Source organism: Pseudopodoces humilis, chromosome 2, assembly GCF_049639895.1.
Source record: "Pseudopodoces humilis isolate 2021_Gansu_Grassland_sample_001 chromosome 2, ASM4963989v1, whole genome shotgun sequence".
In the NCBI taxonomy this organism is placed as follows: domain Eukaryota; kingdom Metazoa; phylum Chordata; class Aves; order Passeriformes; family Paridae; genus Pseudopodoces; species Pseudopodoces humilis.
The window spans coordinates 4,068,119-4,091,868 of record NC_142201.1 but is presented as its reverse complement, the minus strand read 5'-3'; the positions used below and the strand labels follow the sequence as shown (position 1 = coordinate 4,091,868).

Sequence of the window (23,750 nt, the reverse complement as noted above, 5' to 3'; positions counted from 1 at the left end):
AGGGCTTTTACTACTCCTGCAAAGCCCTTCAGTAAAGCAGATAGCAGCCTGGAGGGGAGGGAATAAATGGGGAAAAGAGGGTGGGAATGCGCTGTTGGCTGACCAGCTCAGCCCTCTCCGAGAAGAAAAGGTGTTAACAGAGGTAATCAACGAGCTGCTGGCGAACGCCCAGATCTTCAAGGCTGTAACTAAGCAGAGCTCCATTCATTTGAACCGAGCTGCCCTGGATCTCTCCCCCAGCACGTCTGGTTGTGTTTCCTAGCGCACAAAGTAACCCCGGCTCCTCGTAAAGGGTTTAAACTCCTTCTGCCCAGCTCTTCTTGTGACACCTGAATTGATGTCGCACCTTAAAAGCGTATATTTTTAAAAATCTCTCTCCTTACGCGTAGGCATAGTGCAAAACATCTGGACAAATCCAAACTGAGCTCCAGGATATTCTAAACTCAAAAGAACTACAGTTTTGGATTATAACTTACCAGGTTATGTCTTGAGAGAGGAACGGGACACCATCAGTACAGCAGTACATAAGCTCCAAGAGACTTTCAGAGAAAAACATACGTAAATTTCTAAAGAAAATAAGTGTGCAGCTTCTCTAGTAGAACAGATCTTGAGGGATTTTTTTTTTTTCTTGTGGCCATGATGCCAAGTAACAATTAGCAGGGCTATTTTCCTCCATTTTGGTAAGGAAACTTAACAGGGAAATCTAATGATCAGGCACCCTGCTTCAAATTGAAAACATCTGTAAGGTCTGAAGGCCATCTATTGCTGTGAATTAAAGACAAGGACATGCCACACAGGTGGGCATGTTAGAGAACCACAGACAGTGACACTTCAGTGTTTTCCTTGTGTCTGGGATGATTTTACCTTTTATTTCAGATTAAATTTGAGATCAAATTCCTCTAACTGAATCCATACTGGAAAACGACTGAATCTCATTGATTCATTTTGGGTGTTCAGGAGCAGAAATAACCCCCAAAATGGTGCAGCTTAAAAACCCAAGATAAAGTTCAAAGATGTTTTAGACAACTCTCCTTATGTTTTTGTACCAAGGGGTCTGCAGATTCACAGTTCTCTCTGAACAAACACACGGACCTGGAAAAACACTGAAGGTACGATCTTGGTGCTCTTGATCGAATTCCTTGATATGCATTAGGAAATATAAACAAACCCCAGACACTTGCATGCCAAAGTTGTATACTTTGCCTTATCTGCAGTCCCCATACAGAGACGTTAAGGGTAGCATGCAGCAATATTGCCGCTAAATCGGGGCTGTTATTAACAGTAAGTGGAATTTCTTCATTTCAGAACTCACTTTGCCAGTAGTGCTCTGAAGTTTTGGGATGTGAGTAGATTTTTTTTTTTATTTTTTTGATTGTTTGTTTTTGTTTTGGAGCTCAGCTTTGGCAGAGAAGAACCCTCTCTCACTTTAGGTCTGCTTTACAGGTGGCACCACAAGTCACCAGAGCGTTGTAAGTAACGCGACCATTGAGACGGCAGTACTTTTCCAGAATGCCCCGTTATTAAATGACCCTAAGAAAAGTCCAAAGAAAACGGAAGTCATTTTCCCCGGCCGGTATTTTACGAGCAATCTTTATCAGGTGCTGACCTGCCCTGTTCGGGGAAGTGTTGAGTCCTTATTTGCCTGCAACACCCTGAAACGGAGGCCAAAACAGGGACCCATGGGCGAGTTCAAAACACGGGGCGCAGCCACAGCACGCTGGGCTGGAGCAGGGAAAGCCAAACCCGGGGGTCTTGGGGGGCGCAGCCACCGCCTCCCCCTTGCCGGGCTCCCTTCGCTTCCGTCCGGCTCGGTGGGAAGGGAAGGGAAGGGAAGGGAAGGGAAGGGAAGGGAAGGGAAGGGAAGGGAAGGGAAGGGAAGGGGACCCGTGTCCCTCCGGGGGCTCGGGGCAGCGCCGGGTCCCGCCCGCAGCGGGAGGAAGGGGCCGGGCGGCGCATCCACCTGCGGCCACCTGTCCCTGTCCCTGTCCCTGCCCCGCTCGGTGACTCCTCCCCGGCCGCCCGCCCGCTCCCGGCTCCCTCCGCCGCCTCCCAGCCGCTCCCGCAGCCCCAGGTAAGCGCTGCTCTCCCCGCCCGCCGCCCCTTCGCCTCGGGAAGCACCGTGCAGGGGGGGAATCGCCGTCCCGGCTGCGTTTGGATTTAACTGAGCAACTTGGGCTGTGCTCGGGGGGGATGAGGAGGGACCGCGGCGGCGCCTGGGAACCCCCGGCCGAGGGTGGGAGGCGCCGGGTGATGGAAACCGAGAGGGGACGCGGCTTCCCCCGTGTTCCCCTGCCTTCCTCCGTGCTCCCCTGCCTTCCCCTGTGCCTTCCCCTGTGCCCCCGGTCCGCAGCCGCTTTCTCCAGCGGGAGATGCAGCCCGGGAAAGTCGCGCTTCCCCGCGGGCCGGGGTGTAAGGGAAGCCGGGAGCCAGAGGAACCCGGAGGAAGGAGGTGGATGGGATAGCCGGGAGCCAGAGGAACCCGGAGGAAGGAGGTGGATGGGATAGCCGGGAGCCAGAGGCTCACGGAGGAAGGAGCTGGATGGGATAGCCGGGAGCCAGAGGCTCACGGAGGAAGGAGCTGGATGGGATAGCCGGGAGCCAGAGGAACCCGGAGGAAGGAGCTGGATGGGATAGCCGGGAGCCAGAGGAACCCGGAGGAAGGAGGTGGATGGGGAAGCCGGGAGCCAGAGGAACCCGGAGGAGGAGGAGGATGATGGGCACTGTGGATTCTCGCGGTCCGAGAAGGTGCGGAGGGCTCAGCCAGAGCCGGCCCGTCCCGCACCGCTCCAGGTAGAGCTTGTCCATCTCCTGCCCTGGTGATGAAGGTTAAGATTGGGCAATTTCCTCAAGGTCACCGAGAGGGCAGAGAGAGTAAATCAGAACGAAGTTTAGTTCTGGGGACTCTTCGGTGTGTATCAATGCATTGAGCTTTAGCAAAATCCCTAATTTCGGGTGAAAGTTGGCACAGCTCGTCAAGCGATTTTGGAAAAGTAACTCTCAGAGGAGCCCTACTGTTGAAAGTTAAGTGCCAAAGCTCTGAAGTGACTCCAGCCCACACCTCCTCGCTGGTGGCTTTATGTTCATTGCTTACCTGGACCTCCAATCTCACCCTCAGCTTCCTGGGTGGGTGTCTGTGAACTTAAGGGAGCACTGTCAACACTGAGCCTTTGTCCTGAGCTAAGTGACACTGCTGTTTCCAGTGCTTTAGAAAGAGCTAAAGGAAGCAGCTTGGATTATTTGCATCATCTAGGGCAGTATTAGGTGGGGAAAGAGGTGGACGTTGTGTGTGGCACAGATCAATGTACTGGGAAAATGGCAAGTTGTGGCTTTTACCTACAGATGTAGACGTAAAGCCAAAAGACAGGTGGGCTAAGATAAATGTTGATGTCAAAGCAAGACTTCATGTGCATTTTTGTCTTCCTTTCCTTCTTAAAACTGTTAAAATTTATTGTGGTTTATAGGACAGTCAACCTAGAGCAAATCTATCAGGGTAGCCCAGCCTGAAATTGGAAATAAGTCAGAACTACGTTCCTGGATGTTGATGGAAAAACAAAGTAACACATTATTCTGGGATGCTGGTCAAAATATTTGTCTTGGAGTTGCCAGTCCTGTAGATACGGGCTTTTCCTCCTGTGCCAGTCCAGGGCTGGTCCAGCCTGAGTAGCTGCAGTGCCATGGTGGTGGCTCAGTGGTGCCTGTGCTCTGCAGCAGTGCTTCCCCCACGGCTCTGATGTGTGCACCCTGAAACCTTCCCTGGCAACAGGAGCCTCCCCGTGGAGTGAATTCAAACCTCCTGCCAGCAGGATTTGCTTTTCACTCTTATCTGCCATAGACCCCTTAGAAGTGGTTTGCAGCTCCTCAGGACGTGTTGGTCACGGGTTAAAAATCGCTGACCTGGACAGGTATCTAAATAAGTCTGGTTTGTTAACATTGCTGGGCTTTATTTTCCTGCAGTGTGGGTACCTAGTGCTACCTTATTCGTATCATATTAATATGCAGCTCAAATATGGTGAACAAGTGTTCTTAAGTGGTTTATTTCCTTGCCAGCGACTTTCAGTGACATAGACAGACACTTGAATTTAGCCAGAAGGTAACAATCAAATATGAAGATGACTGGCAAACATGCTTCTGCCAGAAAGTTATTTGCTTATGCCTTGGAAGAAGGGCAAGGGCAGAACCTGGGATGTAGTGTAGGGGAAGTAAGAATCCAAAGGCCAAGCTGGCTGTCGCTGCATCCTCCAGCTCCTCCTGTGATCTGGGAGTGGGTGCTGTGGTTTGCAGTTGTTGCCTGAACAATGGGTCCATCTCTTATCATGCCAGAGCCTCTGGTTCTTCTGGGCTCTTGGTCCTTTCTGCTTCAGAAATGGCTGAAAGGCTCTTGTGCCACTCACCATCCGCTCAGTGAAATGAGAAAAAAGGAAAAAAAGAGCATTTCAGCCTCCTTCCTCACCCCACTGCCCCTAACAAAGCACGTGATGTACTTGTGACAAGGCTGAGTCTGAAGTCAGTCTGTTTCCCTGTTTCCAGACAGATGATAATAACAACAATAATAATGATCATAAACGATTGTTTGTAGTATGAATATGGCATCCTATAACTTCTTAAAATGTTACACTCAGAGATTTTTTAATGTCTCCTTTTTTTTTGCACGTGAAAGTAGAATTAATCTTGGTTTCCTGGCCTGGGGAATACTGCTGATAGTGCTTATCAAGAGGCACTGTTTTTTAACACCTCTTGATAAGTAGTTGTACAGTATAATGGCATTCTAGGAGCTAATCTAGAACAGCTTCAGAACTATTTCTTAGGAGCTGTGAGAAGGACTAGGTTTTATTTGTGGCTGCCTTTCATGTAAATATTTGCACAGTTTCACGGAGTTCTCTGAAATACTTGTGGTGTATTACAAGTATTACTTACCTTACTGCACAGGCATGCTGAGTAGAGCTCACCTCTGTCGAGAAGGTTTGTTGAAAGGCCAGGACACTGTAGGACCCCGATTTTAATGACTTTGGGACATTCAGTCAATTTGTCTTTGATCCTTGCCAGAGGACAAATGGAGTAAATTAAAATCACTTTTTTTAACCATCACAATGAAAATATTCAGTGCCACCTCCTGAAGAAGTGTCAAGGAAATCTTGTTAATGAAATGGGATGAAAAAATCTTATTTAGCTCCTTTCCTTTTTCATTCATAACTGGATTATTTTTAACCTTTCTATACTTCATTTGCAAGTCATGATAATTTTTGTTACTGATTGTTAGACAGGAATCTTGACCATGTTTCTTTCCTCTTGTCCAGGTGACAAGGCAGGAACTGTCCTGTGAAATTGCTCTGTGAAAAGGTCATAAAAATGAATCTGGAACCTCTTTGCTTGTTTTTCCCCATTTTTTATTTTATTGCCCCACTAACCTTTCCTCCACACCATCATATCATGGTTATATTGTGCTCATGGTTATGTTGCTGAAACTTCCAGGTGGTCATAAAATGGTTGGAAATTTAAAAAAAAAATATGAAATCATGTTTCCTTTCTGCTGTCATCAATGCCATAACAGGTTGGCTTGCCCTCCTTTATGGTTGAGCTTTGCACTGAAATTACTCCTTTGCTATCTCAATGAGTTGAGATTGTTGGTTTGCTCGATACAGGGAATGATTTGGATATGATGCAGTGTGTTAGGGTCATGTAGAAAGTCTGGATGCTTTTATGCTTCCTCCTTTTAGAGAGTGAGCTTCACTTGGTTTTTTTTCATTCATTTGGTTTTTGACTGTTCTGTCCTCTTACATCTTTCTTGTTTACGTGTGGTTGCTTTTACGTAGGTCTAACTGTGACTAGTTTGGTTTTTTTTTTGTTCTGGGGTTTCTTTTTCAATTGTTGATAGCTATCACAGAGCTTAGCAAACAGCTGATGTTGTTTCTGTTTCAGGAAACAGCACAAAACGTGTACTGGAGCAATATGTAAATGCAGGAAGCAAGCTGTTGCCAATGGAACTCTAGTTTCCTTGGCCAGTTGAATTCACAGTGTTAAACTGGGATATCTGGGAGCACTTATTCCATCCTATTGACTTGGGCATGGAAACAGCCTATGGGGATCTCTGTGTGAAAGCTTGTGGAAGCCAATTAACAATTACAACTTGGTGAGTGCTGAGGAAGTCCTGTCATTTCTTGCATGGACAGCCAGGATAAAAGGCAGCAGGTCTGGTGTCATGACAAACTCCTGCTTAGGCCTTTAGAGTTTCTTTGCCTTTCATTCTGTCTGTTGCCTTTTTTGGGATGTTGTCTCCTGGCCAGCAAAGGACACAGGAGGTGTGAGTGGGCCATGAGCTGTAATGAGGCAAAAGCAGAGTCTCGTTTTTGCCCAGAATTCACCAAAATTCAGCGAGGGATGTAGAAGCAGGTGGTGGTGAGGACCATGTACAGCACAACTCTGTGCTTGGTGTTTCCTGTCCAGGGCACAGAGGGACTGCTCCTGTGGTAGGGAGGAGGACAAGCCTTTGGAGGGCTGAGAGTCTGGAAAGTCCATTTTGGATTAAATAAGACGTCATCAAACGAAGTACAGACCAACTTCTCCTGCAACTTTTACTTAAAGACTTGATTTGCAGAAATCTGTAGAAAAACTTATAAAATATCCAGAAAGCTGTTGGATTGAATTTGTTTTGAACTAATCTAATATTTTAATTTTTTTGTATTGTTGTTTGGCTGTGTTCCTTTTTTGTCTTAATTTTGGACAGATTTACTGGAAATAGTGATGCGTTTCTTTAATCTTAATGACCCATGATATAACATTAACATGTTAAGGCGTATGTAAGAAGCTCAGATACTTCAAGTAGCAGCTGTGAGGCAACACATTTTCCTTTATTTTTCAGTGAACTGTGTCTCAGTGGTGGCTTTTTACTCTTTGTCTCTCATGTCATTAGAAACAGTGGCTTTATTCCTGAGTTTTGAAAGAAAAACACTCAGTTTTGGAGCTTCTGTGTTGCTGGGGGTCTAAATGCTGGTTCTGCTCCATCCATACTGGAGGTTTTGAAATTTAGGGGCTTGACTGTGTAGGACTGATGGGTCCCTTTCATTATCTGGGTGCAGTTTTGCTGGAAGGTGTTAACAAGACAACCCTCAGGCCTCTGGTACCCTGTGACACCTTGAAGCCTGTTCCATCCTCCCAGTTCCCTTGTCTGAGATCTCCAGCTCCCTTTAGAGGACTCCTGAAGTTTGTTTTTTTCAGATGCACCCAGTAAAGCGCTAGAATAGCTCAGCAGACATCAGGAGGAATGAGGGCAGAGAGAGGGAAGGAGAGTTGTACATTCCCACTGAACTTCTCTGCATCATCAGAGCGAGTTTATGACAGTTTTAAATGGTCTGTTTAAATTTGTCTGATGAGTGAGGTGAGTTAGAGGCCAAAGCATTGGACTTAGCTAAGGCAGAGCAGTCCCTTCTAGCTCTCATCTGTTGGGATGGGGGGAGTGTTTGACAGGTCAGTTTGGTTCTCCATGACCCAGCTTCCTTATCTGAGAAGTTGTTGCAGTTCCCTTAATGTGTTTGTAAAACATTTTGAAGTGTGGGAGTGATGTGTGCTTAGGAAAGCCAGATTGTATCATTATTGGATGCTACAGATCGATTTTTGCCTTAAACATTTGCAAAACCAACGAGAGTTAGGTGGTTTTGGTTTCATGTAGTTTTAAAAGACTGGAAAATGTGTATGTGTAATATGGCAGTCTGTATTTACCTATGAGTTCCTGTATTTTATAACAGGGGAACTCTTATTAATCAGAAGCTGGATAGGAAATAGATTAACAAGAACTGAATTGGGAGTGATGGTAGAAAACCAGCTAAACAAGAGAGATATTTTTTCCTCAGTTCATTTAAAAAAAACCAAAAAAGCAAATTAGAACTGCTCCCAGAAACTCCCAAAAAAGAGGGAGGAACAGTTTCCCTGTAAATTTGCAAAGCCTTTTAAATGGTAATGCAAATAAAGTTTTTGGAATTTTTTGGTCATAGTACCTGTTGGCTTACCTCAGAATCACCACTTCCCTCTGGTATCACTAAAATTCCTCACCCTTTTTATCCCCCTCTCCTTTTCAGAGAAGGAGGAACAGAAACATCCTCCTGTGATTTATTTGTCCCTAAGTCTGGGCAGAGCTGCACTTCCCAACTCTTGTGAAGAGCTGGGCAAGGATGGATGGGACATAAATCAAAGCAGAAGTCCTGGAGCCTTAGTCACCAGTCTGATGGGCTTTCAGTAAGTATGAGTAAGACTCCTTTCTCACCTGCCTGCCACACAAATAAGTTCAGTGGTGCCTTATTTACACCTCTTTGCCAGCTCTGATAAGCAAATACCAGCATCAGCCTTCCTGAAGTGTCCCCAAGAACTGGCACTCTTGAGGTGCCAAGCAGATGTTGGAATCTGCCTCAGTGACATTTGCAGTTCAGTTTTGGGCAAAGTGATGCCTTGGTGGAGGTTCTAAAAAATAACCTTCTACTTTGGGCTGAATTATACCGTGTCCTTACTGCAATGTGCAGGGTTTTGCTCTGCAAGGTGCAGGACTGAGGCACTTTCTAGGCTTTTTTTCTTGTAAAGCAACATGAGAGGACTCAGTAGATAGCAGCATTTATTTGAATGCTTGTGGAGGTGTATAAATGCCTGTTTTAGATCTGCACCAGCAAAACTTTTTGTATTTCTTGTGTCTGTGGCAATCAGTGGTTTTGCTCAATGTTAACGTTTAACTTTAAAATAAACTGCTGGATGTTTGAAACATTCGATGCAGGATTTTACCCTCTCTTTGTTTGCAAATCTTTCATATTATTGTGGCACAGCTCCCCTGCCACGCTACTCTCCCTGTTTTTGAGAAAACTACAACACACAGCCAAGAAAACAGAGAGTAAGAGGGAAAAAAAACCGTGCCCGGTGGGGGCTGCAAGTTGTGCTGTTGAATTTGTATTTCCTGATGCTTTGCTGGTCTGTGTGTCACAAACCTCAGAGTGACACAGGAGTAAGTGCTGAGAGAGGCAGGAGGACCTGAACACGGCACTGACACCGTGTGGGTCGCTGCCAGGATATTCTTTGGCTCTCATTCTGCCAGCGAGAGTGAGCACTGACTTGACCTTCTCAGTTTTTGCTGCCCTCGTGCTGATGAATAGTTGCCACTGTATAATCCTCTGGCTTGTATTGAGAGGCTGCTGAGATCTGATTTCATGCTGCACCTTAATTTGTACCCTCTCTTCAAGTACTTCCGCTTGGTTTGGGGTGGGGCTTCTTTTAAAAATTTGTTTTATTTTCCCTCTCTGCAAATGTGGCCTTTTTCCAAAGGGAAAACTGACAAGAAAGCTGGACAAAGCCTCCAGTTGTGATTGTTTTCTTCTTTTGTTTGTTTGTATAGGTTCACACTTTACTCCCTGACACTTGAATTGTTTCTGTACTGTTGACAAAGGAAAAAATGGCCTCTACTCTAGTAAGTAAACAAAATATTCACAATATTCCTCTCTGGTTTTTTTTTTCCTTTTAATATGGTTTTATTTCTTTATATGCAACAGCCCATTGAGTGATGTCCTGATTAACAAGTGTTTTGAAACATGGAATATTCGTTGGCCAAAAGGGGAAAAGATGTTGTTAGGCAGGTGTAAGAGGCTGGAATTAATCAACATTTCAAGTGCTCAGATACTTTCAGGGGAGAATTATGCTTTTGAGCACATTCTTTTGATTTATTTAAGCTTGTTTTGGTGGGATAGGTTAGAATGGCTTCCAACTAGTTCTTAAAGCTCTTCCAGGATAAATATTTGTGAAAAACGTGGTTCACATAATTTTTATAGAATTTAAAAGTTTAATAAAAGACAATTAGGAGAAAAAATAAAGTATACAGATACTGCTGGGTGTCTCTGCATTCAGCTAAGAGAGCACACCTTACTGACAAAGGATTGTCCCTTAAAAACAGAACCTTACTACATATCCATAAATTCTCATACACATTCATACATCCTTCTTAGGATCTTTGGTGTTCTTCTCTTTAGTTTTCTCTTGCCCCCTTCCCAATAGATCAATCTTTTTGGTGCTATTGAGATTTACATTCTCTGATACCAGAAATGCAATAAATTCCTCCCCCCAGAGTTCTGGTCACTGCTGTCTTCATCTGGATAAGATAGTTTACAAATGCAGGAGTTCTCTAGCTATTTTTTTTTTTTCAAAAGCAGTTTTTATTTTAATACGATGCCATAGCCTAACATATATGTATTATACTACTATTTCTAAACTTCATCAATAACAGAAATAAAGAAAACTATATTAATACAACAAAATTTCTCATTCTTATACACATAACATTCATTTTAATATTTGTGAAAACCAACAATATAAAATGTATCTACAACAAATTCCACCAGCTGTTGCAGGCCAGTGTGTGTCAGAAATAGCTTAGGTGTACCTGGTGTTGTCACAGCACGAAATATCCTGGACCTGGACAAAGGCTGTCACTTGTCAGCATTTCTTTCTGTGCTGGTGCTGTCCACAGCTGTCCTTGCTGTTTATTTCTACCCTGTCAGACATCCCAGGGTAAGCTTTTGTGCAAACATCTCTGGAGGGCTGGGCTCAAGGATCCTTCTTGGGCTGGGTTGCTATGGATCAGGAAACGGATCTTGTCAGGGGTTTTCCAGCCTCACAGCTCCGTGTTACTTTTATTATTCAAAACGTGAGGCTTTAGGCATGTTCTGTGAATCTCTGTGTGCAAAGTGGAGTCACCAATAAGTGCTCTGTGTGCAGGGGTTGTATTTTACCGAGTGGGGCTCTGCAGTTTGTCCTCGTTCCTCACCTTCTCCTGTCTCCTTCCTCCCCACGCCACCCCCCAGGGCCCACCGCCGCCGTACTACGAGAACAGGGGCTTCCAGCCAGAGCCCATCTACGCTGCCAGGCAGGCAGCAGGTGCTAGTCCTTACCCACAGCTCTTCTCTCCAAGCGCTCCCTCCGTGCCAAGCTACGTCCCAAGGGTTGCCACCCACCAGTCCAGCAGGCCGGTAGCACACCCACCCAGGAGAAGCTGTGCAGCCAGTAAGTTCTGGGGGATTTCTCCAGGAGAACCTGTGCAGACAGTGAGTTCTGGGGTGATTTCCAGGAGAAACTGTGCAGCCAGTAAGTTCTGGGGTGATTTCTCCAGGAGAACTTGTGCAGCCAGTAAGTTCTGGGGTGGTTTCCAGGAGAACCTGTGTAGCCAGTAAGTTCTGGGGTGATTTCTCCAGGAGAACCTGTGCAGCCAGTAAGTTCTGGGGGATTTCTCCAGGAGAACCTGTGTAGCCATTAAGTTCTGGAGGGATTTCCAGGAGAACCTGTGCAGACAGTAAGTTCTGGGGTGATTTCCAGGAGAACCTGTGCAGCCAGTAAGTTCTGGGGTGGTTTCCAGGAGAACCTGTGCAGACAGTGAGTTCTGGGGTGATTTCTCCAGGAGAAGCTGTGCAGCCAGTAAGTTCTGGGGGATTTCTCCAGGAGAACCTGTGCAGCCAGTAAGTTCTGGGGGATTTCTCCAGGAGAACCTGTGCAGCCAGTAAGTTCTGGGGGGATTTCCAGGAGAACCTGTGCAGCCAGTAAGTTCTGGGGGATTTCTCCAGGAGAACCTGTGTAGCCAGTGAGTTCTGGGGTGATTTCCAAGAGAACCTGTGCAGCCAGTAAGTTCTGGGGGATTTCTCCAGGAGAACTTGTGCAGCCAGTAAGTTCTGGGGTGATTTCCAGGAGAACCTGTGCAGCCAGTAAGTTCTGGGGTGGTTTCCAGGAGAACCTGTGCAGACAGTGAGTTCTGGGGTGATTTCTCCAGGAGAAGCTGTGCAGCCAGTAAGTTCTGGGGGATTTCTCCAGGAGAACCTGTGCAGCCAGTAAGTTCTGGGGTGATTTCTCCAGGAGAAGCTGTGCAGTCAGTAAGTTCTGGGGTGATTTCCAGGAGAACCTGTGTAGCCAGTAAATTCTGGGGGATTTCTCCAGGAGAACCTGTGTAGCCATTAAGTTCTGGAGGGATTTCCAGGAGAACCTGTGCAGTCAGTAAGTTCTGGGGTGATTTCCAGGAGAACCTGTGCAGCCAGTAAGTTCTGGGGGATTTCTCCAGGAGAACCTGTGCAGCCAGTAAGTTCTGGGTGATTTCTCCAGGAGAACCTGTGCAGCCAGTAAGTTCTGGGTGATTTCTCCAGGAGAACCTGTGCAGACAGTGAGTTCTGGGGGATTTCTCCAGGAGAACCTGTGCAGCCAGTAAGTTCTGGGGGGATTTCCAGGAGAACCTGTGCAGCCAGTAAGTTCTGGGGTGGTTTCCAGGAGAACCTGTGTAGCCAGTGAGTTCTGGGGTGATTTCCAAGAGAACCTGTGCAGCCAGTAAGTTCTGGGGTGATTTCTCCAGGAGAACCTGTGCAGCCAGTAAGTTCTGGGGGGATTTCTCCAGGAGAAACTGTGCAGCCAGTAAGTTCTGGGGGGATTTCTTCTGGAGAAAGGTACCAAAGGAAAGGGGCCTTCCCTTCCAAGTCGTGCATAGAAGGAGCAGCTTCCTTGTGGATGGAGAAGGGACAGCTGGCTGGGGTGCTGGTGCAGCTGGGTGCTTGGGGGGCAAGGATGGTGGAATGGAGAAAAGTCTGGCTAAAAACAACTGGTTTCAATGTCAAATAAAATAGTGCTGGTGGGTGAAAATTACTTTACTCGTGAACCTAATTTCTCTTTTCCTCCTTTCTTTCATTTCAGGTCTAAGGAAAACCATAATCATATTATTATCTATATTAATAGTCATTTGTTGTGCAATTGCTGCTTTCTTCATCTGGTATTTTGGTAAGTTGTTTTGTTGGTTTTTTTTTATTTTGATTTATTTATTTACTTTTAATGTATTAAGATTTTCAAGTTTATAAGTATCTCATTCTCATTTTATGCTTTATGCTGAATTAAGGACAAAGAAGTCTTTGTTCCTTTTCTCCTAAGAGATGAACTAATATTGCTTCTTAATGGCTCAGTTTTGTTTGTGGGTTTAGGTGTTAGTGTTTTGTTTATTTCAGGGGTTTTTTTGTGGGGGGTGTTTTTTGTTTTGTTTTCTTTCTTTCCTTGTTTTGTTCTTTAATTCTTTCTTTTTAATTTTAATGCTGCTATTACTCTCCAAATTTGAGCTTCACTTAATTTCAGGTGAAGGGAGGAGTTTGCAGTAAGTGTGTAAAACTTAACTGCAAGACTGTAAATGGTCAAGATGTGTTTTGTTTTGATAAAGTGGGATCTCTCTTGGAGCAGAAGTAATTTACATCCATTTAGTTCTTTCTGTGGGGCTTTTGTGTAAGCATTTCATGAGCCCAACCTGTCTCAGCACTCTAAGTTGTACCGTGGATGTTTGCCTTGGAAGTCATCCCCAGCTGGGGTGGCTGAGCTCTGAAGCTGGGCTGGACCAGTTCTGTTCAGCTCAGGTGAAGTTTGTCTTGAATTTCCCTTTCATTGAAAGATGCTTTGCTAAAAGAGCAGGAAACTAAAAATTTGCTTTTAGGAGCCTCTCCTTTCTATGCTGCTCAGGAAAAGAGGAAGAGAGATTTAATGGAAGATGTCCCAGCTCATTGCATTTGGGTTTGACTAAAATGATGTTCAAAGACCCCTTCCAAACTATACTATGATTTTAAGAGAGTTAATTTAGAACTATTAGAATGACCCTATGAATGATTTTTTTTGACTCATTTTGATTTAAGCAGGGTGACTTGCTTAAATCAAATTAAAAGGGTGTAATCTTGTTTTAAATGAGAGCAGAAGTAGGTAATCGAGGCATTCACTCTCTTCCTCCTTTTCCACGTGTTAACACTTTGCCAGTGCAAAGCTGACTCCTTTCTGACAACTTCACGGTGCCTGATTATTCGGGGGAGGCTAGTGGCCAAAATCCAATCAGCTGCATCAGAGACTTGATCTGACAAGCGATTCAAAGGACAGAGCAATCCATCTTCTGCTGTGGCAGGCTGGGCTCCCTCCCACCTCCCGCTTTAAGAGCCACTTCCAGCGGTTTGCTCCATCCAAGTGGGAAACTCTTTGAGAGCTGGGCTGATGTGCAGCCTCCCGGCTGTGTTTGTCTCCCTGCAGTAGAGAATCACTGTCTCAGCTCCCTGATTGAGTGTGGCTCCTCAGGGGTGTGCATGTCCCCCTCCCAGTGGTGTGATGGAGTGAGCGACTGCCCCAACGGGGAGGACGAGATGCGCTGTGGTGAGTGACACCAACCTGGGCTGGGGGGGAAAAAACCTGCAGCAGCTGCAGGATGATGGTCAGCTGGGAGCAGATTGCCTTGTCCAGAGCTTGCCTAAGTTGCAACAAGGCTGTCTTAGCCTAAAGTCTGTTTTTTAAAATGGTTTAGGATGTGTGCTATGTATAGATGTTCACTTTGTTTCCTGGCTGATTGAAAAGCTGAAATAAAACGCTTGGCTCAAGGGTTTGAGCTGCCTTGACTTTGAGTCAGTTTTTTAAATATCACCTTTTAATTTGAGTGGGATTTGTGCAGAACTGAATCTAGCATTGTCTCTGGATGGAGCAGTCAGTGGTGACTTCTCAGTAAGCTTCGGGTGAAAATATAAAGCTGGTGGTCTTCAGTCAGGCTTGTCTTTTTCCATGTATTTTGCATTCTTCATTCTTCCCCCTTCGTTCTTCAACTACTTCCTAACTCATTTGTGTAAGAAAGCTTGGCCTAACCATTGCTTTGAACTGAAAAGATGCCAAGGGAAAGAAGCTTTAGTGCAGAGCTGAAGGTAGAAGGTGGAAACATTGATTTGCCCATTCCAGAGGTCTGGCATCTTGTGTCGTGCCAGTGCCACACTGGAAAACTCCAGCAGTGCTTTGAATTCCCTCTGTAAACTTGGATCCAGCACATTCTCATGCAGGGCTAGCATTTGCTCATAGCTGTTCCACTCCATTTGGTTGAATAATGGGTTCTTGGAGAAGCCTGTTTCAATCAGTTCTTTTGCTTGAACTATTTTTCATTAAATTCTTGTGCAAGCAAATACATAATGGGAGGTGGAATGCCAGAGCTAATTGCTCCTGGTTACATTCTTGCTCTACAAAGGGCTCCTCTGAAGAAATTTGGTGTATTAAGACATAATAGAAAGTATTTTTCAATAGATCATATTTTATTTATAGACAGTATGTGATTAAGAAATACATGGTTGCATAGAGAAAAGATCAGAAAATTTTCATTATTGCAATCTTAGTGGTAGAATATAAAAGAGAATTTTGAGTATAAAAGCTGAATGAAAAGATGAGCCCTATCTTGTACATTTGCATTTTGAAACTGGTAGTTCTTTGAGATTGCCTTACATGAAAAGAAGTCAGTCATTTCCATATTCCTGTCTGCTGGATATTTACTCAGAATTTGAGTAGAAGGGAGCATTAAATTAACATCAGTTCATACATGAAGTGGATATTATGGGTAACTATTCCCAAGCAGAGAAAGCAGTAATAATAGCATGTGGTGTTCTTAGTTTCTTTTTTTGTTTTTTCTTTTCCCTTTCTTCCTTTTCTGGCAGTTAGACTTTTTGGACCAAATTTTATCCTGGAAGTTTATTCACCTGTCAGCAAATCCTGGTATCCTGTTTGCCAAGATGGCTGGAATGATGATTATGGGAAGATTGCATGCAAAGACATGGGCTACAGCGTGTAAGTCCAACCTCTGTCAGCCTTTGCTCAGACACAGAAAGGTTAAAATTTCCCTCTTGCCATTTTTTACGTGGCTGAGACTTTGCTGTGAAATTGTACTGGCAAAAAGGGGAATTGTACTCTTCATCTTGCCCTGTTCCATGAGGTGCATGCATATCAGATAGAAATATTATTTTAACCTAGTGGCTGGTGGGAAGTGGAACTTGACAGATGTTTCAAGAATCTGAGGCTCTGGCTGGGCTGCATTCACGTGAAAACAAAAACAAATATTTCTAGTGTCATGCCAGGAGCTCTGGTTTGGCACAGCTCATTGTTATCACTTGTTTGAAATCTGAAACCACTACTGGGTTTCATAGTGGGCTTTCTGTTTTGCAGGGATACGTATTTCCACAGTCAAGGGGTAGTGCCTGAAGTCAGCTTTAAGAGCTACATGAAGCTGAACACAAGTGCTGGGAACATAGACTTGTACAAAAAGCTGTACAGCAGGTATCTTTGTTTAATAAAAGCCTCTCTCCTTTCATCCAGGGTCTCTCCAGATGCTGTAAGAGCTGTAGCTTCTCCTGCAGCATAATGCAAGTGTGCATCTCTCAGTGGGGATTGTTGGAGGGAAAGAGACTTTATTTTTAATCTTGTTGCAGCAACTGTTCTTCCCTCTTTTTAAAAACACAGCTGCCATTTTTCACTCCTCCCTGTCCTCTGCTAAAAAAAAATGTCCCACCTTCTGTGCTGTGTAGAATATTGCCACGTCAAAGGTATTTTTCTAAGGCTCTCTGACTATCAGCAGGAATTTGTGTATGGTGACAGGAGCTACAAGCTGCAACACATTCACAGCAGCTGGCACAGCCTTTTTTTCTGTCACATGGACACACAGCATGCAAACATGGATCTTCACTGTGGAAAGCATAATTTTTATTATCATTAAACAACTCTGAAGTGTCCAGTTTCAAAACCTGTAGACTGCTGTGCCTGCAAGCTCCCTTGTTTAATTCTTCTGCAGTGACTTCCTAAATCAGCTCAACTTTCTCTCAAGCTGCTCTTCATCTTGCTTCTCAATAGGCTTGCACACCTTTTGTGTCTGCAGTCTCCCACAGGACAGTTTTGGTGGATGCAAGGCATGATGGAGCCAGATGGTTGCTGGTGGGGTAGCTGGAGAAAGTGAAGAAAGGAGGGAACCCTCCACAGGAAGATGAGGCTGAGGGCAGGGCATATAGCTGGAAAGGATAGAAAGCAGCTGGAGGGAGGACTTTGCTCACCATTTCCTTCACTGAGTGCCTAAGATCATGTTTGGTTATTTTATTTCTCCTGCAGTGGTTCCTGTGCCTCAGGAAAAGTGGTTTCTCTGCGCTGCATAGGTAACTCACTGGCTTTTTCAAACTTCTGCTTCTCTGGGCTTTGAAATGCTCTGGTTGGCAAATCCTTTTGGACCTGTGGCATTAACTGCATTTTTTGCATGGGCAAATGATTTATCTCTGGTTCCCAAATAATGCAGTTTTAGGAGCAGGGTGGGAGAGGAGACAAGACTTGTGGTGAAGCTCCATATCTGTCCCCAGCAGCTGTGTTGGGATGTCTGTGGCACATTTGCTCTCCAAGATTCAGCAATCGGGTGGGCAGTGCCTTCTTGGTGGTGATCCCTGTCCTGAGCAGTCTCCTGGCTGCTGCTGCACAGCACAGAGGTGTCTGAATTGCCAGAGGTTCCTGAAAGGTGTGAAGAATTTATGGTGAACCGAGAGCAGCAGCTGCCAGGTGGGGTTTGCAATTTAATGGGGGTCTGGGCGATGGCAGATCTGGGATTTGGTGTCAGGGCAGGGCTTTGAGCTGTGGTGCATCCAACAGGTCAGACACGGTGTGTGCACCCCTCTCTCTGCCAGGGAAGCCTGAGGTGCAGAATCCACCTCCCAGCTGACTCTCTGATAAACCTCTGTGTGTGTGACTGACCTTTCAGAGTGTGGCCTGTCCAGCAAGAGCGTGAGCATCATGAACAGGATCGTGGGTGGCAGCGGGGCCGTGCTGGGGCAGTGGCCGTGGCAGGTCAGCCTGCACGTGCAGGGCACCCACGTCTGCGGGGGCTCCATCATCACCCGCCACTGGATTGTCACAGCAGCACACTGTGTGGAAGGGTGAGCCCCTCTCTCCATGGCTCTCTGCCTTTCTTCAAGCTGAAATGCAGAAATTTTATTCAATTCTCTCCTTTCAAACTGGATTCCTCCCCCCCACCTGACGTGCAGGTGCTCGGTGCCGTATTTTGTCTGTGAGGGAAATTTGAAGTATTAAGGGAAGATTGGTTCTGGGGGAGGCTGGCTGCAGCTCATCTGTCTGCTTTCTACAAGAAGCCTTATTTTATATTTTGTCTTATTTACAAAATGAAATGGGTGATGTTGAGCACAGATACCCACCCAATTTAAGATGTAAACTCAAGGCACCAAATTTAATGCCAGCCAGTACAATGTTTTCATGAAGATGTTGAATTACACTGTGAGAAAACCCAAAGGAAATTCCACCCCCGCCTCCAAATTCTCAAATATCACACTGCTGTAGATATGATCAATTTAAAGATGCCTGTGCCATTTATTTCTTCGTATCTTCTTGCCACAGGGTAGTAAAGTCCAAGTCAGTATTAAATACAGATTTATATCTATCCAAGGAGCACTTTATGTAGCCATCAACAAGAAAAATAGCTGGTGCTTTGTACATTTTTAACCTATAAAAGAGAGTTGAGGGTTCTGTGGTACCCTCAGAAAGGGCAGAATTTGTTTAAAAGGTGGCTGCTTCTGTTGGAGGGAAAACCCACAAAGCAAAAACATTTTTAATGGTTGGTTGACTGGAGCACAGTTTGAGACTAAGGCAAGGAAGAATATTTGTCCTTAACCCTGAGAAAGGAATGCAAGTGTTGATTTCTACCTGGTCTTATCCCTCCTTTGTTTTCTGGATTTGAGCTCTGTAGTGTGCAAAAGTTTTGGGAATGGCAACCAAGCTGCAGCTGGCACAAACCTGGTTTTCAGCCTGATCTGGGGTTTTTTGGAGCTGGGGTGACTTGCAGGCACTACAGCCTTGGTGCTTCTCATGGAGGGAGCTTGAACACTTGTGGCAGGTTTTCTGTTAAGCTTTTGTAAACTGTGCTGGAGCACAAGAGGCTATTTAAATAACATCTAGCAAGTGTGCTTAATATAAAAAAAAAAACCCACCAAGACTCAAAACCAGCCTAAAAAAAAAACCCCTGGCATTTTCAAGATAGTGAAATTCTTTCACCAGATCATGTTTTTACTAATTCTGGCTTCTGCTGATACCACTGACATGTGAGACTTCAGAATTACCTGCCTGATCCCTCAGTCATGGAAATCAAAGGGCTTCAGTGTCGCAGTCTCAGACTTAATTTGTTGTGCTGAGTGATTAAGGGGATGGACAGTGATACTTAACCCACTGCAAAGATTTTTTTGATACATTATTGAAACTCCAGCCAAGCTTTCCTCAAGTTACATGTCTGGCAATTTGTTTGTCTTATTCTTCAAAAATAGTAGTCAGATGCATGTGCATTTTTGGTCACACAAATATTTGACTACAGCTCCTGAAGACAATTTTTTGCAGGTCCTAATCCCTGTCTTGTCACCAGAGAAGAAATCCTTCATGCTTTTTCTTTGTTCTGTAGGCGATTTTCTGACCCACAGAGCTGGAGGGTTTACGCTGGCATTCTGAATCAGGATGAGATGCTCTTTAGAAGTGGATACAGAGTGCAACAGATAATTTCTCATCCAGATTATGACACAGACTCTAAAGACAACGATGTTGCCCTTATGAAGCTGGAGACACCACTGAGTTTTACTGGTAGGTATTCTGTTCTTCTTAAGGGAAAAATCCAGTGGCAGTGAGCACACCTTTTAAAACTTCAGAATTTCATCAAGCAATTCCTGTAGAGACTTATTGGAAGAACACAAAATGACCCTAGAGGCAGGGTATAGAGACAGAGGGCACAGCCTCTCATTTCCTAAGCAGGATTTATTTAAATCTATTGCATGGGTAGGTACTTTTATCTCAGAATGCTCTACAGTTTAGCCACTGCTGTATGTGCAGGCATCTACAAGTGCAGTGGTGGAGCAGCTGATTAAATCCTGACTCAATTCAGGTCAAATGATGGTCAAAAAAACCCTTCCAAACTTAGCATTACAAGAAGTTCCTTTCATGAAAGCAGATGTAGGTTGTTTGTAAGCAATCAGTGCAAAATAGAGAACAAGCCATTATTTAAACTTGAAGTGCTTTTTGTGTACAGGCCCTTTGTGTTTCAGTGCATCAGTTTAAAGCTACCAGGAGTAATCTGAAAGGGATTTTCTGCTGCTGAGAGCAGGGAGATTGTCTGTTCTGGTGCTGCACACTTCTTGTGTATATCAGTACTGAATCCTGCTTGTCTTGTGATTATTTTCAGCAGAGTTTTGCAAAGAGAATGCAGAGCTGTAGTTTTTAGAATTTTTTCTTTGTCTTCGGCTGCTCAGAGGAGCTGGTGTTAATTGTTCTATTTAACCTGAACCTTAAGGTAGAACCATTACCTGTTTGTTCCTCATTTTGAGGTAATGATCAGGTAGATTTGAGGAGATGATCACATAGATTTGAGGTGAAGATCAGGTACCCCTCAGGGAAAGGGCAGCTGGTAAACTTTCTGCTGCCTCCTGCATTGTCTGCCTGCAAGGATTGTAGAGAACAGAGGGAATGCACGGTGTGTAAGTGGTGGCATTTTAAATTTATTTTGCTTTCTGCCTGGACATTGGTTATTCTGTTTGTTTTGCAGAAACTGTGAGGCCAGTTTGTCTGCCCAATCCAGGAATGATGTTCCAGCCTAACCAGCAGTGCTGGATATCAGGGTGGGGAGCAGAGTACCAAGGAGGTAAAAAGTACTTCTGGAATATTTTGGTTTTTTTCCATAAACTAGTCCTCTTCATCCTGTGAATATTGTTTTATGGGCTGATGGGGCAGTTTGAATTAGATCTGTTCATACACTATTTTTTCACCCATTTTACAGCCCCCAATATTTACCCAGGGCATTCTGTCTCAAAGCAAGTTGTGATGTGTTGCATTCAGCAGACTGCAAAGGACCCTCAGATCAGTACTGGGGGCCAGAAATTCCCAACCAGGAGATAATTCTCTGCCCCTACTGGCAGGAGCTGCTCCTTTCCACCACCTCAGGCTGAAATAGAATGGTGCAAGAAAATTTGCAAGACTGGAAAAAGGAAAGGGAGGAAAGAGGTTTTATTTGTAAATAAAGGTACTGGGAGAAGTCCTGTTGGCCTCTTGTAGACTTCTTAAATCTTAAATTTCCACCCTGCTGCTTCTAGGAAGTTTAAGTAATGTGATGCTTATTCTGACTTTGTCTTTGCGTGTTTGTGCATATTTAAATCCCAGGTAAAACATCAAATAACTTGAATTTCGTTGCGGTGCCCTTAATAGAACGTTCGAGGTGTAATTCTGTTTATATCTACAATGGCATGATTCTGCCTACAATGATCTGTGCTGGAGACCTAGCAGGGGGAATTGATTCCTGTCAGGTAATTATTCCTAATTAATAGCTAATAATCATCTGATTACTTTTGTGGCCTTGCTAGTAGACTATCTATCTATCTATCTATCTATCTATCTATCTATCTATCTATCTATCTATCTATCTATCTATCTATCTCAAATAAATTCTATGCCCCCCCAAAATTAAAAATTTGCATTACATCTGGTTGGGCTTCTGGTTCCTTTGGTGGTGCATCCCTTTAAAGAGGAGAGCTTTTGTTTCATTGTCTGAATGGCTGCCAGTGCTGAGTTCTCACTAAATTCCCAAGGAGGGTGAGGCTTCTTTTTAATGCTTCAAGGATGGTTTGTTACCTGGTACCTGAAAGTGATCAAATGCTCCTCATAACCATGGCATTATTATCATTATTGTATTATTAATCACAGCATTGTGCTTGTAAACAAGACAGTCAATAATGCCAATCTTACTTGGAGGGCTCTGGGCAAATTATTTTCATCCCTATTGGAAGGGGGATTCATTTAACACCAGAATTGCCAGCATATCTTGTTTTGTGACTCCCTAAATGGCAGGCAGGTTTATATTGGACCTAAAGCTGTGTTCCTGGAGTGAAATGGGTTGGGTTTTTCCTGGCTGCTGTGTCACTGACAAGGTGTTTGTGTCCCATGCAGGGTGACAGTGGAGGTCCTCTGGTGACCCACCACCACTCTGTGTGGTGGCTGGTTGGAGATACCAGCTGGGGCACTGGCTGTGCCACTCCCAACAAACCTGGAGTCTACGGGAACATGACTGTGTTTACAGACTGGATTTATAAAAATATGCAGGTAAAATATTTGGGGTTTTTCATAAATTTTAAGGCCCCACATCCTGAAGTGTGGGGCCTTAATAAATGTGACTTGCATGGTAACAAAGCTGTTGTGTTGGGAAACATCCAAGTGATTGTTACAGAACCTGAACCTTTGTTTTCTGTTTTGCTTTGTCTTTAAAACAGGCAAACAGATGACAACACTCTCCTTGCTCATCGATGTTCCTGAGGACAAGAATTAATGAAGCCATGGGGGCCTGGGATATTTATTCACTTTGCGGTTGATTTCATCTCTCCTCTTTGATTTTTCTTTTTAAAAGTAACATGAAGGATTGCACACTTGGTTCTGTGCTGGCTACAGTGACGGATCTTAATCAGTGAAGGATTATCACAGTGAGCACCTTTCCTCTCCTTGTGGTGCCTGGCAGAGTCATTCTGTGAACTGCTTGCTGAAATTTCTCTCTTTTGTTGAGTAACTTTTGCTTGATGATCAGGCTTATAATGACAATTTAAATCACGATTTAATTTCAGATTTTCCTAGCAGGATGCTGAGACAGTTGGTTTAGTAGTTTTTAAATTAAATGTTAAGCAATGTGAATGTTGAATCTCCGAGCTGCTGGTTGGCAATTTAAAAGGAAATGAATGTTTTTTTTAGTATAGAATTACAAAATGGTTTGGGTTGGAAGGGACCTTAAGGATCATCCAGTTCCAACCCCTCTGCCATGGGCAGGGACACCTCCCAGTATCCCAGGTTGCTCAGAGCCCCATCCAGCCTGGCATTAAACACTTCCAGGGATGGACCATCCTCAGCTTCCCTGGGCAACCTGTTCCAGTGCCTCACTATCCTCACAGGGAAGAACTTCTTCCTAAAATCTAATGTAAATGTACCCTCTTTCAGTCTGATGTCACTGCCCCTTGTCCTTTCACTCCATGTCCTTGTCCAAAGTCCCTCTCCAGCTTTCTTGTAAGCCCATTAGGGACTGGAAAAGGTGCTGAGGTCTCCCCAGAGCCTTCTCCAGGCTGAACAACCCCAGCTCTCTCAGCCTGTCTCCATAGCAGAGGTGCTCCAGCCTTTGGAGCTTCTTTGTGGCTCTGGACTCGCTCCAACAGGTCCATGTTGGAGATCCCAGAGCTGGATGCAGGATTCCAGGTGGGGTCTCAGGAGAGTAGAGGGTGAGGGATATATATGAAGGGAACTTTTCATGCACTACAGTCCAGGCACAGAAAATAAAATAAATGTATATATATACTGTATATTCAGGTAGTTAAAAATCCTCAGGATCTCAACACAGCCGTCAATCAAAGCCAGGCTTTGCAGTCTGGCTGCCTCAGACCTTACAAAAAGTGCTGTTCTGCCTTAAGCTGCTCTGAACCCAAAGTGGGCACTTTGTGGATGTGGGATTTGGGCAGGGATGTCCCAGAGCTGCAGCAGGAGCAGTCTCAGTGCTGAGGTCCCTGGCTGAGCACACTGAAGGTGACTCTGGAGCTGTCCCTGCTGTGAAAGGCAAAGGGCAAATGTTTGCAGGCAGGCTGTGCTGCCCCTGGAGCTGCACACACAGCCACACACACAGACTGGATGTTTTGTACAAGGAAACACAAAGCTGCGTTTCTGCAGGACGAGATGAACTACCTCATTTGTTAAATTTGGCTTCTGATTCCTTACAGCTCTCCTTTACGTGTCTGCCTGAATGTTTTTAGCAAAATGTTAATTCCAATCTGAGTGCCACCTGAATGAGGGTTTTGAAAATAATTTATAATCGTGGTAGAGGATCAAAAAGCCATATCAAGTCACTTTGTTAAGAAGGATAAATCTTTATTGAATGAAATTACTCCACTAGTCTTGTTTTC

General features: G+C 44.6%; 1 protein-coding gene across 5 annotated transcripts; it reads left to right on the top strand.

Moving 5' to 3' along the window:
- The first annotated feature begins 947 nt into the window (after positions 1–947).
- On the top strand, positions 948–23,731 carry TMPRSS2 (transmembrane serine protease 2). 5 transcript variants are annotated; one of them, XM_088051542.1, is made up of 15 exons: positions 948–1,109; positions 8,070–8,226; positions 9,365–9,436; positions 10,824–11,022; positions 12,685–12,768; positions 14,041–14,160; positions 15,471–15,600; positions 15,976–16,086; positions 16,909–16,952; positions 17,543–17,717; positions 19,244–19,419; positions 20,375–20,470; positions 20,986–21,128; positions 21,769–21,921; positions 22,089–23,731. In XM_088051542.1, the coding sequence occupies exons 3-15, from the start codon at positions 9,422–9,424 to the stop codon at positions 22,098–22,100; spliced, it is 1,458 nt and encodes a 485-aa protein (XP_087907668.1). In that variant the 5' UTR covers positions 948–1,109; positions 8,070–8,226; positions 9,365–9,421; the 3' UTR covers positions 22,101–23,731. The 5 variants fall into 5 exon arrangements, with proteins under 5 accessions (XP_087907668.1, XP_087907669.1, XP_014111204.1 ...); XM_088051543.1 differs by lacking the exon at positions 948–1,109 and adding an exon at positions 1,260–1,281; XM_014255729.2 differs by lacking the exon at positions 948–1,109 and adding an exon at positions 1,894–2,071.
- Positions 23,732–23,750: the final 19 nt, after the last annotated feature.